General features: G+C 39.6%; 1 protein-coding gene across 5 annotated transcripts in view; it reads right to left on the bottom strand.

Moving 5' to 3' along the window:
• Positions 1-19,483, bottom strand: part of znf423 (zinc finger protein 423) — a 165,036-nt gene that overhangs the window by 6,044 nt on the left and 139,509 nt on the right. For all 5 annotated transcript variants that reach the window (XM_028449697.1, XM_028449701.1, XM_028449699.1 and 2 more), the window contains 2 exons: positions 9,249-9,380; positions 5,360-5,475 (listed from right to left, as the gene is read on the bottom strand). In XM_028449697.1, coding sequence (XP_028305498.1) covers positions 5,360-5,475; positions 9,249-9,380 — 248 coding nt within the window. The remainder of the gene's footprint in view (positions 1-5,359; positions 5,476-9,248; positions 9,381-19,483) is intronic.

Raw genomic sequence — 19,483 nt, 5'->3', positions numbered from 1 at the left:
AATTGACAAAGAAAAACCTAAAAGATTACAAATGCACATATTATGATGGATTTCCATAAATCTGTCATTGTTATGCACACCACACATGTTTCTTTTGAGACTATCCATGAATTTGTGTGCTGGGAAAAATACTAAAATGTGAAACATTTCTTTAATCATCAGAAAAGTACCTGTGTCGGCTCTTTTAGGGAGTATTTCTCTCTCACCAGGTACATTTTTAGCTACCCCTGGAGAGCAGGTACAAAAAAGTGTGATGTCAAGATACGGAGGCGCTCTGATTGGCTACGGCACAATTACTGACTCACTGCATCCTCTGTGCGACGCATGTAAGGGTCATAAACAAACACTCTCCACTGTTAGAAAGTAAAACTATGGTGATTCAATCAGGTATTTGTATATATAGTAAAGTCAGAAAAGTAAATCAGAAAAATACACCAAAAGTAAAGTTAGGTTAATTGAATAGAAACTTTTAAATAATTAATATAAATTCATCAAATATAAATGTTTTGATGTTGTCTTTATATATCTTTTAATAACCTAAAAAAGTATCTTACAATGGCAGGTAAGAATGATGAAAAAAGAGAGAGAAAATGTATTATACCCATTTCAAAATCAAAGGAAAAACAATGAAACTCCAAGACAAAAAAATAAATAAATAAAATAAAAAGCATTAATGTGCTCTGCTGATCACAAGTTGTTTTAAAAGGAGTTGGAAGAGGAATAAAACGATGAGGACGCTGTGTGTTTTTGTGAGTGATGTCTTTTCAGGGAGAATGTGTTTTGGCAGGACTGATGGAACGATGCGCCATGTGGAGATCGTCCTGTTCAATGACACATTGCCTCTGTTTACCTGTAACACAACTACACACAACCACCGACAATCTACACAATGGGAACATGGCCTACGCAGTTTGAACCTCTCCAGGTGTTGGCTTGAAGTACTTCCTTTGTATCCGTCTCCACTTTGTTTATGTCGGGCCATTTCCCTGTACATCCGACAATTTTTCATCTTCAGGACAACAAAGTAACAAGTGACTGCATTTAACTCTAAAATGTCGTGTCCCCTAACCGATTCACACTATTGGTTTTTTTTTTGCAGTTCTTTAACTATGCATGGATATAAGGATCCCCTGCATCGATTCATTTGATCAGCAATCCACCCATCGAGCAGCAGAGATGCTAGAAACAGAGTGACACAACAGAGGCAGGATAACAGAATGACTGGGGAGATGTCAGTGAGTGATAGATAAAGCACAGGATTGGGGAAGCATTAAGGAAAGAAGCTGTACTACAGCCCCCCCTAGAGGCCTGAGAGGAATATAAGGCTCCTGAAGATTGGCAGCAAAGGATGATGGGAGTGAACCGGGAAGCTCAGGTAAAGACAAACAACGAAAAACCCACAAAACAACCCAAAAGATGACAACACAGATGATTCAATGTGTACCAATTACCATTAAACAGTCAGAGGTGTAAAGAGTACTGATATATTATAGAGTAGAAGTACTGTTACTTGATTCAGCTTGTACTCAAGTACAAGTAAGTATTACATAAAATACTCAAGTACAAGTAAAAAGTAGGGGTGTCCCAATCCGATATTGATATTGTATATCGGTCCGATAGCCAGAAAACGAATGTCGGCTTTTATATGACTGCATCTAAAATCTCCAATATATATTATATTTATTCAAATGTAGAATACTGTAGATATTATGTTGAAGGTTAAAATGTATGTAATCATTGGGTTAATAATAAATGGGTCAGTTTTCCTCATCCCTACTGTTGTTGACTATTGTTCTCTGTTTGAGTGACATCACTTGATCAAGTCTTTTCTAACATTCCACGCTACACAATAAGTAATAAAAGTATGTATGATTCATGCTGATATTGTATAATATTGATATCGGTACCGGGCCAGTACGCAAGGCTGTAATACTGATATTGTATCGGAAGTGAAAAAGTTGTATCAGGACATCCCTAGTAAAAAGTAACTCAATTAAATAGTACTCAAAGTGAAAGTTACTAGTTACTTTCACCGCCTACGGTTCCCTTGCATACAGTAAACATCTAATGTATAACCTTAAAATGGAAGAGACCAAATCTTGCACAATTGGAAGTTCATTTATTTTCCACAAATGCATCTGTATAAAATAAAAGGTTTGTCAAAAATGTACAATTCTTTATGAAAGAAAATAACACCCATGAATTAAATTCAAAATAAATAAAAAGGCTCTAAGTTTAGCTACATTTATGAACTCTAAAACTGAGAAAATAACCTCCATTCAATGCTGTTATGGTGCCGTGCATTACGTTTAATTTGATTGGTCGGCAATGATGTGATGCATTTGATTGTTGTCTGGTCATTTCATTTTTTGTGCTTTCACAATGTCCGTTGATCATTTAAAAAATATATATATAAAATTTACTTAGTAAGTTTTGGTTGGGTGTCGAAATGTAACAAATTACTTATTTTAAAACATACTTGAGTACAAGTAAAATTACTGATTTAGAAATATACTCAAAAAAGTACAAGTACCATAAAAAGCAACTCAATTACAGTAATGTGAGTACTTGTAATCCATTACTTTCCCCTTTGTAAACAGTAAACACCCAGCAAAACAGATCTGTGAATGATCTATGAAAGTGAAAACTTTTTTCTAGCTGTTACAAATTAAGTGTTTGTGCTAAATGTTAATCATAAAAGAAGGCAACGCACGGGGAAAAAAACTTAAGAAATGGCAGAAAGCATCTAAAAGTAGGAGAGTTGTCTGTGAAGTCTGGGAGTAAAGACAGAGTAAAGTCCAGGAGGACCTCACTGATCAGGGCCACAGCATTTTTTATTTACGCACCCACATACACACATACAGACACACACCAAAACATCTCTTATTTACCAGCTTACGTCTGCACTATTTATGGGGCACTGGGGAGAGGCACAGAAGAGAGGAAGAGGAGAGGGGCTAAAATATGCATAGGGGCTGGTTCTTCAGGGACAGACGGGGGGAGTCAGAGTCAGATGGGGGGAGGGAGGGAGGGAGCTCAGGGAAGGAAGAAGGCAAAGCAGAGGAAGAGAGGAAGTGTCAAACGGGTGTGTATGTGTAAAAGAGGGATGGAACGACGTTAAAGCTGAAGATAGGGAGAAAGTGAGAACTTTGTATGCAAAGCCAAAGTCAGAGATGGGAAGACAGGCTGAAGGATTCCAGTCAGAGGGGAGAGAGGATGATGCAGCGGCGTGTCCGAGCTGCTTTGACCCCTGAGTGTGACTGAGTGTGTGGAAGCAAGAGAGAGAAAGAACTGGACTTCAGCTGGTCCCTAGGAGGGAGGGGTTCAAAGAGGCCAGAACCTTTTCTCACTGGCCAACCAGCCTTCCTCATGCATCCACACCTCATTAAAACACATGCAATCATGCACACACATACACACACACTCATGCACACACACACACTCCAATGGTGGTGTTAACCTCCTTAGTTAAAGCTCTCCATCTCTCCCAGTCAGCCTTTCTGTCTAGCCCACTTAGAGAGCACTCCCATGGGCCAGTGGAGCTGTGGCAGGTCAGGCTGGGGCGGTAAGTTTTCTCCCTCTTCTTCTCAAACACACACATACTGTACACACACACATCGACACACAAACACACATGCACGCGCAGCTTGGACTGAGACCAAAATGCAACAAGGTGGCTACAACCAGAGTGCAGCAGGCAAAGAAGAGAAAGAACAGAGATATGGAACAAAAAAGATTGCAAAGAGCTAAAGTTGTTGGAGTGAATACATAACAAAACACTTTTTATTTTTTACTGATGAGGCACATGCAGCCATTTAACCCCCTGCCTTCAGGGAGCTTCTGCTACAGAACTACCACTATCAGCAGTGTTGTGTCTGAATGCGTTCAATGAACAATCCGTCATGAGCTTGGTCGTTTTTTAAACGAACGTGAACTAAACGTACTGCCTGCCATTTCTGCCTGATGAACGTTATTGTGAGTGCGTTCACTCTGGCGTTTGTAAATGGCGCTCTCTGACAGTTTAACTTTGGTCAAGACAGTGCCAGATTTCCATATAGCCTTCCAGGTTAAAACCCGGCTAAAACACAGTGTAAACGAGCCCTATATTGAAGTCATCAGTCGCACTATATTGAAAAAAATGAACTCTGAACTATAGTTCATTTTTGGAACTAAAACTTAGTTGTAAATTTTGAAGTATGACCTATGAACACAACTAGTCCTCATAATAATTTCATTGCTTTTGTCTAAAAATAGTTATAGTACCTTTTGAGACTTTTATACAATAGTGAAAAATTGAAGTCTATTTTCCTCTAACTAAAAGCTAACAGCAGTGATTGATCCAAAATTAGACTTAGTTACTATGGAGAGGTTGTGACCTGGTCAGATGGTTAAAAAGCGGCCTGGGAAGTAGAAGAAAGGTGTGTGTGGAGGTTGAACAGCTGCGTGTGCGTGTGTGTGTGTGTGTTAACCGACAGGGTCCAGTAGTCACCCTGCTGTTAAATGGAGTGGGTGGCCATATGCCCACAACCTTTCCAGTTTAATCAATGGCTCTTTGATCGTCTACGTTTGTTTCTTTGAGGAAAAACCCTCCAGCACAGACATCCTGGCTCGCTAATCTACACAGTCCACACCTTTCTTTCAGTTTGAGAGGAAGGTAAAAAGTGTAAAGTTGCTGGTGGTTTTACAGAAAAGTTTAGCGTTTCGAAAAGAAACGCCTCTTCCTCAGGTCATTGCAGCAGGTAATTTGTTAACAAGAAGTCACTTTATCATGTCATGGAGAGTTGCACCTGTCACATATCTGACAGAGCCATTAAGTCTTCCAAAAAACATGTTTTTGACTTTTACAAGAATGTCCCACAATGTTGGCAACAAATAGATACCTATCAAAATAAAAAGATTGATAGATATCAAAAGCAAGCTCCATGTGTTGGAGATATCACCTTTAGGAGGACTCCTGCTTGACCTGAAACTGTTGTAGCTCAAAAACCCGCTGGCAAAGGGAGATGGAAGAGGACAGAAAGGTTTTTATCATGGCCGAACTAGCCACAGCTGGCAGAGGACCTACTCTTGGGTGACTTATATCCACCTCTGTCTTTTATACACCCACACAAATTCTCATATGTCTTAGACCCTAATGGCACAAAGCTTGCCAGAACCCTGGGATGACCTCACGAGGTGGAGTAGAAAGAGAAAAAGAAAAAAGCTGAGGGGCAAAGTAATTCAGGAGTATTGTAAAACAAAAAAAAAAAAAAGTTTGATTTTACACTGTGTGTGAGGAGATTGTGATTATCTTTTCAAACTTGGCACATTTTCTGATTTGGTTGAGTCAACACATGGAACATAGTTGAAAACACCCTACCTGTAGCTCTGTCTGAAAGAAGAACTTCTGCGGACACTGTGAACAATCGTAGATCTTGTCCTCCTGACCATGCACGGCAAAAATGTGTTGCTGCAGCTTGTTGGCCTGGACAAAAACTGTGAGAAAGACGAGCACAAAGTCACTCACAGCTTTCATTGCATTGTTATTATGTAGTCACTTTGTATTAGTCACTGTCATGGGCAACAAATGGTTCACAATGAGATACAATAGACGACAATGGGCTCCTGATGACGATGCAATATTTTGGAGAGAATAAAGACCAAAAACCTGTAATTGGAAAAATAATACTGCTTTTATTTGACTTCAGGGTTGGGGTCAATCACATTTTTGAGTTACAATTATGTTTTCAATGATCCATGTTCAATTACAATTACATTACGATTACAGTTATTCTCAGAAAATCAATTACAGTTTCGTTTTCAATTACTACCATTTACAATTAATCACAATTACTGAGCCTGGAATAAATAACCCAATAAAATGTAACCTTCCTCTTGTGTTAGCTTTCTGTTAGCATCTCTTATGATAACAGGTCCTAAATCAGCTGTAAAATAAACTATAAACACATATCTAGCATCTAATTTGTTTCTCATCTCTCATCTTTTTTTTTTGAAATGGTAAATTTGGGAAAGCTTGATATGGAACATATTTGACTAATTGTTAACTACATATGTACTGCATATACCAATGTTGTGTTTAATTACACTTGACAATTTTTACAGAATTTTCATGGCAATTACAATTACAAAGTCAATTATCTAAACTCAATTAAAATTTAATTACGATTACGACAGCAACAGATATCATCAATTACAACTACAATTATAATTATGACATAATTGCAATTAATGATCAATAACACAATTACAATTCTAATTGAGCCCAACCCTGTTGACTTTAACTTAAATGAACATACTTACTATGGGTGTGACCTTTTCAACTCAATAGCAGGACAAAAAACAAAAACAAACCATAACAATCTAGTGTGTAGTATGGTCGTGTGGATCATAGTTATACCTCATGTAATGTTTTAATATTGTGATTGGTTGTTGCACATTATATCGTATTACCTTTAGTAATTAATGTTGCTTTTACACTGCATTAGCCCCGTTAGCCTAACCCAGGAGGGCCTTGTTGGGGGACAAAGCCAGGCTTGTCATTTGGGCAATGTTGGCACTACCTTGGGATGCAGATGGAGATGAGTTTTCCCTTTGCCACCCACCTACACTGTCCAAGATGTGATTTCATTCTGAGGTGAATTTATCACTGAAGTGCTGAAACCCAGCTGTGCATTACAGTTCTAAAGACATTTCCTGAACCACTACCAATTGGATTTGTGTCACCACCTACTCAATTTTTAGTTTTTCTTTTTTGCTGGGCCATGATTCAAAAATGGGTTTTAAAGTTTGAATGTTCTGAATGAAAGTTCACCTTTCAACAACAACATTCCATCTAGCAAATAGGTTGCCTGCTTAAGAAATCACAACCAAATCTTGTCTTAAGGCTGTAACCTTTACTTTGACAAACTTTGATTAAGCTTTAAAATAACTCAAGTGATATAATGTGCAAAGTTAACATAAAAAAAAATTACATTTTTTTTTTTTATCAAATAATCTAAAAAAAAAAAACACTGAGCATTCAGTACAATTAACTTTGTATACACAAACATATCATGAAGGAGGAACATTGGATTAAAAAGGGCAAATAGGAGCAAAGGAAAGATAAGAAAACACACACTCATATCCTCAGCAGACCATGTAATATATATAACTTATCTATTTGTATTTTTCAACTGCCAACCCAGTGTTGTCTCATACACTTTTCCCATTTCTCTCTCTCCTCTTTGTTTCAGTAAACTTTGTGTTTTCACTCAGAATGTGTATGTGCTGAATTATTTAGCCTCCCCATAGGTGCAGTGCCCATCTTACTAATTCATAAGACACCAAGGAATAGAGTTAAAGTTTAAAGCTTTGCTGTGTACCTGGGGGGGCTTAGGGGGAGACAACGACACAAAGACAAACTCAACAATAGAAGAAACAGAGTGATGAAGTGACAAAGACGAGGAAGAGGGAGAGAGCGCACGGGGAATAAGAGACGTGATGGAAAGAGAAAATTAGGAAATGGAGGTGCTGACTAATTTTTTTACGAATATCACTGCTGAATAAAACTCTCCTCACCAAAGCTCTAATGTGGTCATCGAGCATTTCAGTGAACTGCAAAAGTTCAAGGCATTACACATTGGCCCTTATTAGATGTGATATTGTGTTCCTGTTTGTTCATACAAGTTATCCATAACATATGCTAACTGGGGCTCCTGTTGTAATAAAATCCCCTCTCGAGATTAGAGTTCTTAGTATTCATGGTTGAACAGAAAAGTAAGGTTCAGTTCTATATTGTTACAAGCTTAACTCTGCATACTAAACCATGTTTTACAATAATCGCTTACTCACACTAGGTACAAGATTTGAGAGACAAACTTTGCTGGACTTAGTTCAGAGCTTTTTTCCTTTGTACACTAAAGCAGGGTACACACACACACAGAAAACTGCACTGTTTTTGACCAAATTTTGACCAAGGACGGCAAACACCAAATTTTTTCATGTCCTCTTGTAAGAACATTGTGTGGTCTGAGATGTGTTAAGATTGAATTTGTTCCGATAATTAACTCTAATGCTGCGTTCACACCGGATGCGTCACAAAATGTTCATGCGATCATATTACACACAAAGTCAATAGATAGACACGGCCCGAAGGCAAAATCTTTCCTGTGGGGCGGTGCGGTCCGACCCGCACGTCAAGAGCGTTGACCGTGCGAGCACGCTCACGATTTTTCGTCATATTCGCACATTCATAAGTGTTGAAAATATTCAACTCCTGCAACTGTTTCGCATGACAAAAGCCAATCAGAGTCTTTGTTGACGGTGACGTCAGGCCGTCAACATGGACACCGGTCTGTTCACCCATGGAGTAGAAGCTGTGTGTGACCACCTGGAGCTGTATGACATGGCCTTTATAACGGGACTGGACTAGGAAGGATTAGGCGTGGAGGAGAATCAGCGAGGAGGTGGTAGCAACAGGTAAAAGTTCTCTCTGTAGCACTGAGCTAGGATAGCGTTAGCCGCTAGTCACACCGGCTTTTTTCACTGGTGGTTTATGTTTATGAGAGGAGAAAAAGGAACGCAGCTCGTCGCTTCTGCAGGTAGTGAAACTCACCGAGTTGGATGTCTCGCTGGTGGGCGGTGCTTCGCTTCAAACGCACATATGAAGCGAAAGGGGAAATTTCTTGATCCTGCGAAACCTGCGGAACTTTTCGTGCGGCAGACGCATCCGGTTCCGTAGAAGACGCATTTGGTGTGAACGCAGCATAAGACGCTTCGGGACCGACAATCACAAATATTAAACTTCTTCAATGTTTACAACCAAAACTCCTTGTGTGTGGGGAAAGCAACTCTCGACTCATGACCCCTTGATTTGTGATGTGGAACCACTGGTCACAAATCTGAAAACACGTAATGCTGCGTTCCACGCAACTCGGAATTCAGCATTTCCCAGTCGGAAATTCCAATCTCCAAGTTCAACCAAGTTTAGCAGAAGCATGTCAAAATACCTCAAACATGGCTGATTGCTATAATATTGGATGTTTCCCCAATTCACAGAGTAGGAGCTCCGACTTCAGCTAGTGTTCCAAGTCACTTTTTAAAGTAGGAGGTCAGACTTTTTTCTTGTTTTGTTTTTTTTTTAACATGTAGCATTATTCATCCCAGTAAAACAAAGACCTAATCTTTGAAAAGTAAAGCAAACTGGACACAAATACCAATCATTTATTGAAGACTTTGTCCTTGAGGGCAAGTGTGAATGTGTCTCTCACCTGTGAAGCAGACGGGACACTTGAAGGTACCACCCATGCCTTCGAAGCTGTGCTCTATCAGGTGGCACAGCAGCTTGGCAGGTGAATCAAACATCTGGTTACACAGCTTGCACTCATGATTGATGCCTTCCTCTGCAAACAGGAAACACATACACGTATGCAAAGACGGTTAGGCAACAGAAAACCAGAAACTTTATCAAATGAAGACATGTCATTCTATAAATATATAGTTGGTTACACATATTGATTGGGGAAACATTAACATTTGTGATTAAAGAATAAATTCTGAGGTAAACATTGAGAAATAGTAATCATCTATTTTTAAGTGGAGAAATAAAAGTCTTATTTTGTAACTGGAAATGCAACCACTGTAAATTGATGAAGAACATGACATGTCAGCTCATTGAAAACAGATATAATTCAACCTATTGTACCAATGTTGTCATTTCCTTCCTGCTAACCATATCTACCTCATCTGTTGACTGCTTCAATTCCTACTAGTGTGTGGAAGATCTCCTCCTCTTATGGGTTTCTCTCATTGTGTCCTAACCTCCCCTCCAGTGCAGTCACCCAACCTAAATCTGTTATTGTGCGTTACTTCTCCAATGTCCCACCGTCATCCTGTAGTTCCATTATTCGCTGATGATTTATTTATCTGACACTTTTCTTCCCTTCAATTTGCAATCACATCATTGACATCTAATGCACCAAGCCAGGAAAGCTCTTTTATAATCAAGAACCTCCCCAAATATGGAAGGCTGTGATAAAGTTCAAGTATCTGATTTTCTAACACAAAACACATGGCAATACAAAGGCTTTCAAACACACTTGGAGATTATACTTGTGTTGGTGTGCGTCTGTGTCTATATTAAGAATGTGTGAGTGACATCATAACCCCGACGGTGAAAGAGCAGATGAAGGTGGGCGTTGGAAACGTAGACACACACATAAACCCTCATATGCACCCCTTGGTGAGCAGGTCTCCTGCCTGTTGTCCTTATCACTGTTGTACCATACAGGTCCAACACCCCAGTTGCCTACACATGCTGTGTTGGGCCACACACACACACACACACACTGTACTGCCCAAAGACATCAGATGGTGGTTTTTTTGGGGGCCGATCCGACCTCTAGCAAAGCTCCAAACAGCTACGGACACACATTCACCAGCAAATCTACTCCCTTGATGCACATAAAAACAATACAATCTGTGTTTAACTTTGTTTTTTCCAACAATCAAACAGACACACAATCATACACAAAGAACTTCAGCAAGGTATTAATGTCTTCAATCATACATCCATGACACCCAAACCAACATGTACACATGCACACTCAGACACACTCAGGTAGACACAATCCCACTAAACACACACACACACACACACACACACACACACACACACACACACACACACACGGAAAGAGAGATTCTATCTCTCCCAGCCTCAAAGGCTGACACAAGGGTGCCTTAATCCTGCCTCTGTGTGTGTGTGTGTGTGTGTGTGTGTGTGTGTGTGTGTGTGTGTGTGTGTGTGTGTGTGTGTGTGTGTGTGTGTGTGTGTGTGTGTGTGTGTGTGTGTGTGTGTGTGTGTGTGAGAGAATGGCACAGGGGCTTGTATGTAGAAAATGCAATGCTCCATGGTCCCGGCCCACAAATGTCCCATTTTACACACAAAAACACACATACCTCAAAGGCTACCAGGTTGTGCGGGGCGCCAGTGTGTCCGAGACACACTGAGACAGATAGAGGTTCATTATCATTTACTGGAAGATTGAAGCAGCAGGAGACAGTTGCATGGAGTGAGGCACACAGAGAGAGGGTGGGGAGAGCAAGAGGAGGGATGGATCACAGGACAAGTTCAACCCAGTCATGTTTTATATTACCCTTATTTGCATGTCTACAAGTAACAAAACATGAACTATTTATGTTCTTTACTGAGATATTTCACACGTTAAGACAGAATCAGTACAGTGCAAATGGGAGCAGTATTTTTTTGGTGAAGGGGGATAAACATCTCATTACAAGTGGAATATTTAGCATAGTGGCGGTATAAAACACAGTTGTTTAAGATTGTGCGTTTTATTCTGGAATAATAATTTTCTCGAAATATTTATTTTTTAAATAATTACTTTCATTTCAGGCAACCCCATTTAAACTCCAGGTGACCTCACATGGGGTCCCAACTCCAAAGTTGAAAAAAAACTGCTTTAATTGCTTGGAAGAAATTTATATCCCTATTAATAACAATACAGTTGGTCCAAATGTATGGGCATCCTCATTTTTATGAAAAAGTGCAATGAAATGTGCAATCCTGATTTTATCCAGATGAAACACAGTGGAGTGATTAAGAAACCAACCCAACATTACTGAGTCAAATTCAGTAATGTTGGTCCATTTTGAACACAGATGAGAATTTTTGCCAATGACGAGTGGTACGGACCTTTCTATTTTTCTAATGGACCCAGAATCAGTATACTGAACCAAATCACCTCCAAAACAACATATGCTTTCATGGCATAAGGTCTATCTTTGGTAAAAAAAAAAAAAAAAAAAAATCTAAATCCTTGTTGTACTTTTGATGTAATCCTGCTAACAGACAAACAAATAAACACCAGTGAAAATATGACTTCCTTGATGGATGTAAAAATATAAAAAGTTAATTGAAACCTGAATACGGGAGTTCAATGTGAACAGCAACAAAAACATGAAAGAACTGAGGTACAGGGAGATAATTGAGCTGTCCGAAACATGGGCATGAAGACAGGCCTCCCATCCTAATGTGTTTACCCATTAAACAGTTATCTTTAGTAACAAATACATTCTTTTGATCTGTGTATGTGTGTGTTCCACCCCTCAGAGACTCAGTCCAGTCTCAGTAGGTGTGTGAACCTGTGTATGTAACCCATAGCGAGTCACAGAGCATCCTGCAGATACGCTTTGTCTCAAAGAGTGCATTTGATCCATCAGCACGTGCGCACACACAGACATATGCACACACATAACCCTAGGATGCCTTTGCTTGGGCTGAGAACACAGGAGACAGGGATGAGTGTAGTGAGACCCAGTAAAACAGGGTGAAGGTTAGGATTTAGTGTTGGTTATTGCCCTACAGAAAACTTCATTTGTCTGCATTTACTCATCAAAGCAAACTGGGAACATCATTTCAGAACCTTTGTGGACAGATGTTTTATGTTCAAAACTTAAGATTAATAAAAATAAAATTAAAATAAACTAAATACTTGAGGATTCCATATCTTGCACTTGCTTTTCTTAAAACTGCCCACATTTTAACAGTGATGCACCAAAAATTCTACCCACCATGGAAACACTTTTTTCCACTGAAACAAGATGTTTTAATGGCGTGAGCAAACACCAGCGCATGGTATCTGTATACGAGCCAACGTGTCCACGGAGCGGCCATATTTCAGTATATCTCAGCACTAAAGCATCTTCTAAGCAGAGGTTGGGACGGAGTACGGAGTGAAAACAAAGAAAAGTTCACTCTCAAGTGCGATTTATGTTTCTGTGCCACATGTCGACGTCGATACACCGTGGACTGATGTGCGTGACGCGCCTCCAAATAATCCAAAGTACGCGTCAGCAGCATGAACTCGGCTTTAGAGTCCGTCAGCGCACATTTCACAGAGATCTTTTCGGATACTTTTTGGCAACTATACTGGATCCGCGTTATAAAGATCATTACTTGGATGTGGGTATAAAGCAGCGCTCACAAGAACTAATGCACACTACTTGGAGAATGACGGACACGCGCACAGAACAGGAGAGCAATAAGAACAGATTTCACTGTAATAAAGCAGAGAAGTTCCTCTTTATCAAGAACTTCAATGCACTTTGTTTTCATTAAAGAACATGTTTAATATGACTATCTTTCAGCAGACCAGTCAGTTATAGGCCTGTACATTATTATTTATGTATACATTACATAGAGTCAAGGTTTATTTTGTATTTTATATAATATTGTGCATTGTTTAACCTTAATTCATTTATTCTTTAAATAATTAATATTAATTCGTGCATTTTCAAGGTCTTGATTTTAGTGAGGTTAGTATGCTCATAGGTTTTTGGTTTCGTCCAAGGATTTTAAATTTGGTGCATCTCTACATTTGAATTTGTTTGTTTGTTTTGACAATTGTAACAAATTGCGTGTTAATATGCTTGCTGCCATTCTTGGCCAGGTCTAAATTGAAAAAGAAATTGTTAATCCCAATAGGACTTCCTGCCTAAATAAAGGTTTAATTAATAAAAACTAAAAAACAACAACAAAAAACACTCCAATCTGGACTGGCCATATTTGAATGGTAAATGGACTTGATTTATATAGCGCTTTATCCCTACACTGAAGTAGTCCCAAAGCGCTTTACATATCAGCTCATTCACAAATTCACACTCACACCAATGGGACTGAGCCACCATAAAGGGTGTTTGTCGACCACTGGGAGCAACTTAGGGTTCAGTGTCTTGCACAAGGACACTTCGACACAGACAGGTATAGACCCCCAACCTCTCGATCAGAAGACCACTCCTCTACCACCTGAGCAACATGACAGGCAGATGACTGGAAGTAGGCTACTTAAAATCTGACTCAAAGTGACAAAAACCTTTGTCTGGTGATTGTATTTAGTTGAAAAATCAGCAAACAAAACACAAGGATGTTTTTGTGTGTATTACTAATGAGGCCACAGAACGAAAACAGGAAAAACAGGAGAAAACATGTTCTGACAGAAAGAAATGCAATGAATGTGGATGACCAGAGGTCAGGATGGAGGGAGGGAGGGAAGGAGGATGCCCTCCCAGAATAATGTCTGTACTGCAGTCAGACTCTTCATTACAATTCTACAAACAATGCAGTAGCACACACGCTTCCTCATTGCTTATACTCTCTCTTTGTCATTTCTCTCATTATACACCTCCCACTCTCCTGCTCTAATTGAACAAAAGTAAAAGACTAGGAGGCAACTACCCCGTCACCCCAACACCTTCACACTGGCCTGATCACACACCCCTACAAAGATGGAGCACACCATAAATGAGCTTTTGTGTTGGAGATGGTTCCCAGAGGTCCCGGCTTTTCCCCGTTATCCATCGCACACGCACACGCACACGCACACACAACTCACATAAGCATCCATGCAACTCTTCTTAGCCCTTATATTAGGCTGAAATGGGAGTTTCCTATGGGTGCAGTAATGTGAGTCCCACCTTCCCTACCTCCCGCTGTGTGTCACTGCATGGTCTGCAGGGGGTCCCTTGATCATTACTGCCATCCCCTGCTCCCATCATCCCCCTCCATCATCAAAGTGTATGGATGGCATAGTGTGTGTGTGTGTGTGTGTGTGTATGGGGTGGTGGTCCCTTGGGGCACAAAGGCCGTAAACCAAGCCAGGCGGTTGATGGGGAGAGGAACAACGGAAAGGAGGAAGGAGAGAGAAAGAGAGAGTGATACCAGACAGAATGGTGTGTGTGTGTGTGTGTGTGTGTGTGTGCGTGTGTGTGCGTGTGTGTGTGTGTGTGTGTGTGTGTGGGAGAGAGAGAAAAAGGGAGAGCCGTCGGGGGGAGAAAGAAAGAGTGCAGCAAAGAAAGAGCAGTGGACAGAAGGAAGAGGAGGAGTGTGCAACTCTCCAGGGGAGCTGCTCAAGGTGTGTTTCCATGGCAACCAGGGGCGGGGGAGAGATGAGGTGGGTGATGCAGGGGGTGCTGGTGTGTGAGCTTGACCCATTGGTAGTGCGGGGGCTGGAGAATACACACACACACACAACCTGCTGCAGTGCTGGAGGGGTCCCAGGAGTGCCCCCACCTTTACTCACCCTCTCCCACACACACACATACACACACAGAAAAAAATGCTGCAGTACCGAGGTCCCATGAGTATCCACCACCCACACACACACACACTCCCTCCCTTTTCTCTTCTTCCATTTCCTCTCTCTGTTCCTCTCACTCTCTTTCTCTCAGGCAAATGTTAATATTTCCATCATTTGTTTACTCTTTATTTCACTGTGTAGGGTTTCTACTTATAGCTCAACAAAGGTGAGGGATGAAATGTATGTCAATGAAACCTGCAGGATGCACTGTTACACACATTTTCTCCTTCAATTAACAACACTGAGGTCAGACACCAGTTAGTCAGTGTGCACTCACTCCATGCACCTCTGTGCTTTGTACTATGAAACCAGGTTTCCAGCTTCCAACAGTCATTTTTTACCTACATGAAATCATACAGGTTTGTTAGTGAGCCATTCAAATACAAATTATTTTCCACTCAGGTGTAAACGGACGAAAACTTCAAACAACACAGTAGGGGCTGGAATGGAACACATACTTTATATATCCATTTTATTTTTAGACACTTGGTAGTGACAAAGCACAAACTTTTTTTTGTTTTTTAAACCATAGTAAAAGGATCTTACTACTAGCAAAAATAATCCACAAAGCACCTGCTTTTAATAAACTTCAGGAATTTCAAATTATGATATTTCACTCAACTCTGAATGTTTAGTATACATTTGAACTCAATATTATATTATAACATTGTATTATTTAAAAATGACCATGACAGATAAAATATTTTTTAAGTTTTTAATAGAAAGGTTCAACTTTAACAGCTCTAAAAAGCTTATTAAAACACATTCCGAACTTCTGTCATTACAGCCGAGAAAAAAAGTATTTGCCTTTTGATAGTACATGTCATTATCTCAATCTATACTCTAAATGTATATATTATTGGCCTTCAAGCTAGCAATGGCTAAAAACTGACATTACATGTAAAAGGCAAAGAAAGAGCCTTCATGTTAAAACTCAGAACTCGATTATCAGAGGAACAAAAAGTAACAGATCAACTCTTCATATGTGACTGAAAAAGAAAAGCACGCGACTCAGTGAAAGTTCTGAGTCTCAGATTTACCAACACACACACATTCACTCACAGGCAGGAACGTTACTGGCAGATGAAAGCAGCATATGGTGACGACTGGTTTGAGCACAATTTGGTGCATAATATTACACTACAATAGTGTCTGCGTCTGTCTTGGACGTAGTGTGGAGAGCAGCTTGGATTTTCCCTATCAGATTACATAACAGTAGGAAACTGGAGCATTCTGTCAAGTCCAAGCCAAAAACCATCTCACAAGCATAACAGACTGTGTGCAATGACACACACACACACACACACACACACACACACACACACACACACACACACACACACACACACACACACACACACACACACACACACACACACACACACACACACACACACACACACACACACACACACACACACACACACACACTTAGATATTATTTCTTACTTTCAGGTAATATAAACACATTATGAACTGACATTTTAAAGCACAAATTGAACTTATTTTGAACTACTTTTCTTTTAATGTGATTTGCCTGTTTAAGCAGTAAAACAAATCATTCTTTATCCATAGTGATGCATGCAATTGATCCAGCCTACAAAATAAAATAACAACAACAATAATAATAATAAGGGATGGCCTGGTCCGATATTGATATTGGCTATCGGTCCGATACCAGCCAGAAAACAAATTTCGGATTTTATTGGACTGCATCTAAATTCTCCGATATAAGCGCTCCAATAATTTTTATTCAATTGTAGAATACTGTAGATATTATGTTGAAGGTTAAAATGTATGTAACCAATTGGTTAATGATAAATGGGTCAGTTTTTCTCATCCCTACTGTTGTTGACTATTGTTCTCTGTTTGAGTGACATCACTTGATAAAGTCTTTTCTAACATTCCACACTACAAAATGAGTCATAAAAGTATGTATGATTCGTGCTGATATTGTATCGGATCGATAAAGGTATCGACCAATACTCAAGGCGGCAATATCGGTATCGTATCGAAAGTGGAAAAGTTGTATCGGGACATCCCTAGTAATATTAATAATAATAATAATAATAATAACAACAACACTAATAATAATTGTTCACTTCAGACCAAACATGGAATATTTCCACGACAGGATGAATAAACTTTGGGATAACTTTTGCTGGGCATGTTCATTTATTAACTTATTATTTCATGAACCTAATTTGCTTCTATATTATCCCTGTTCAAACCAAATCCTCAAATGTCCAGAAAGTGAATTTCAGTGAGAGAGAATTGAACATTTCATTAAAGAAAACAAAAAAAAAAAAAACAATGAATGTGTCTTACTGGAGTCGGCGTAAAAAAGCTGGTTGCCAAGTGACGGAAGCTTCATAACAACGAAAAGAGAAAAGTTCGACATTTTAATCAATTGTGTAATAATACGATGATATTTAAAAAAAAAAAAAAAAAACTAGCAAGTAAACAGATGAAGCTCATTTGTTTTTCTTGCCTGCATTGAGCCTTAAAAGCACCATGCGCCTTTTATGCTATACAGAAACGTTATGTTAACACCAACAGGTGAGCAAAAACAATCTGAATTTAGAAGAAGCATTTACAACTAAACACAAACAGTCTTTATTCTCTATTGTGTTTTCAGTTTACGTTCCTTTTTCATTGTCGGTTTGTGAAATATATTTTTCGAGGGCACATAAAATTATATATTGTCATTATGCATTTTAATTATGTGAAACTACACTATTAAATAATAAAAATAATTCTGAGTGAAAGAAAAAAGTGTAATATCATCAAAATAATCATGATGAAATAAATATAATTAATCAGAAAATTATGTTGCCAGATTTAAATATTTGATTAGACGTCAGATCCACTGCTGGTGTTTGTTAGAAACACTGCATGTTCACTGAATACATTACAGTTCACAAAAACAGACACGCGACACCCAGTTGTTACCTGGAGAGCACTTGACTGGAAGAACATGAAAGCCGTATTATAACATGTGATGAGACTTTAATCAGTATTCAGACAGGAGACGTGCACACATCATAGCTCTGGCCTTGGAGTCATTGCTCAGGACTTACACAGGAAAACTGGGAATTACTGCTTTTTCCACTAAGCACCCAACACACAAACATGCACACACACACGCACGCACACACACTTTTTAGCTCGTTAGCAAAGATGAGAGTAATGAATGCAGAGTATATTTGTGTTTAGAATCTTAATTGAAAGCTTGAAAGTGGCCAAGAGGGAATAAGCCTAATCACTGAGTGAACAAACCTTCATCACACACACACACACACACACACACACACACACACACACACACACACACACACACACACACACACACACACACACACACACACACACACACACACACACACACACACACACACACACACACACCCACCCACACCACACCACACACACACACACACACACACACACACACACACAGAGCCACTCCCTGGGATCACATTTTACACAGAAGTACCTGTCATTCTCTAGTCGTCCATTCACTTCTCTGCTCTGCCCTCAGTCCTCCTTTACTCTCCCCATTTCTTCCTCCCTCACTCCCCTCTCCCATCTGTTTACATATGTAAAACAACACTACAGCCCCCTGGATGCACATCAACAGCACGTGTATGTGTGTTAATCTGTTTGTGTTTTGATGCTCTTCAAAGCTATAGCAGACCCCCACAAGGAGTTATAAAAGGTTTTATGGGGGGTTAGGGCATGTCCTAATTAATTACTGGTATTTTTACTTTTACTACGGGTTTTTCATTCAGTCGCAGGTATTGTGCAGAAGACGTTTTAGCCCCTTCTTTTCCCCCACAGAAGACAAACACATTAAAAGACACCATAACTACAGTTTAATTAACACAAAGAGGCTGAAAATATTGCAACGTGTAAAATGCGAGGTCAGTTACTACATTAAGGAACATGCCATTAAAATAACAACCAGTATGAATCTCTGATACTGTATACTCCTTACAGCGGCTTTCAAACTGGCAAGCTTTTCAGATTATCATGCATCACCACACAAACACAAACCCGTCAGCCCACCCGGGTCAGAAAGCAGGCCTGCAACCAGACGGATCACTGATTCATGGAGAGCACGTTCTGACTGGCTTTCCCTTTTTTTTTTAGCTCATCATTTATTTTAGTTGCTATTCTCATTCATAAAATACTACGTTAAAGTAGAAACGATGATTAACAGCCCAACAATCGTTTCTTCTAGGAGTCCAAAAGAAGTGCGTGTATGTGTGACAGAGTTTACCAACCTCAATCTAATCCCATCGCGCTAGTGTTTGTTGGTGTGTGCGTACATAGTATTTCTATCTCCA

The sequence above is a fragment of the Gouania willdenowi genome, chromosome 6 (genome assembly GCF_900634775.1).
Source record: "Gouania willdenowi chromosome 6, fGouWil2.1, whole genome shotgun sequence".
Lineage (NCBI taxonomy): Eukaryota > Metazoa > Chordata > Actinopteri > Blenniiformes > Gobiesocidae > Gouania > Gouania willdenowi.
The sequence above is the reverse complement of the archived record's forward strand: the minus strand, read 5'-3'. Positions and strand labels throughout refer to the sequence as shown.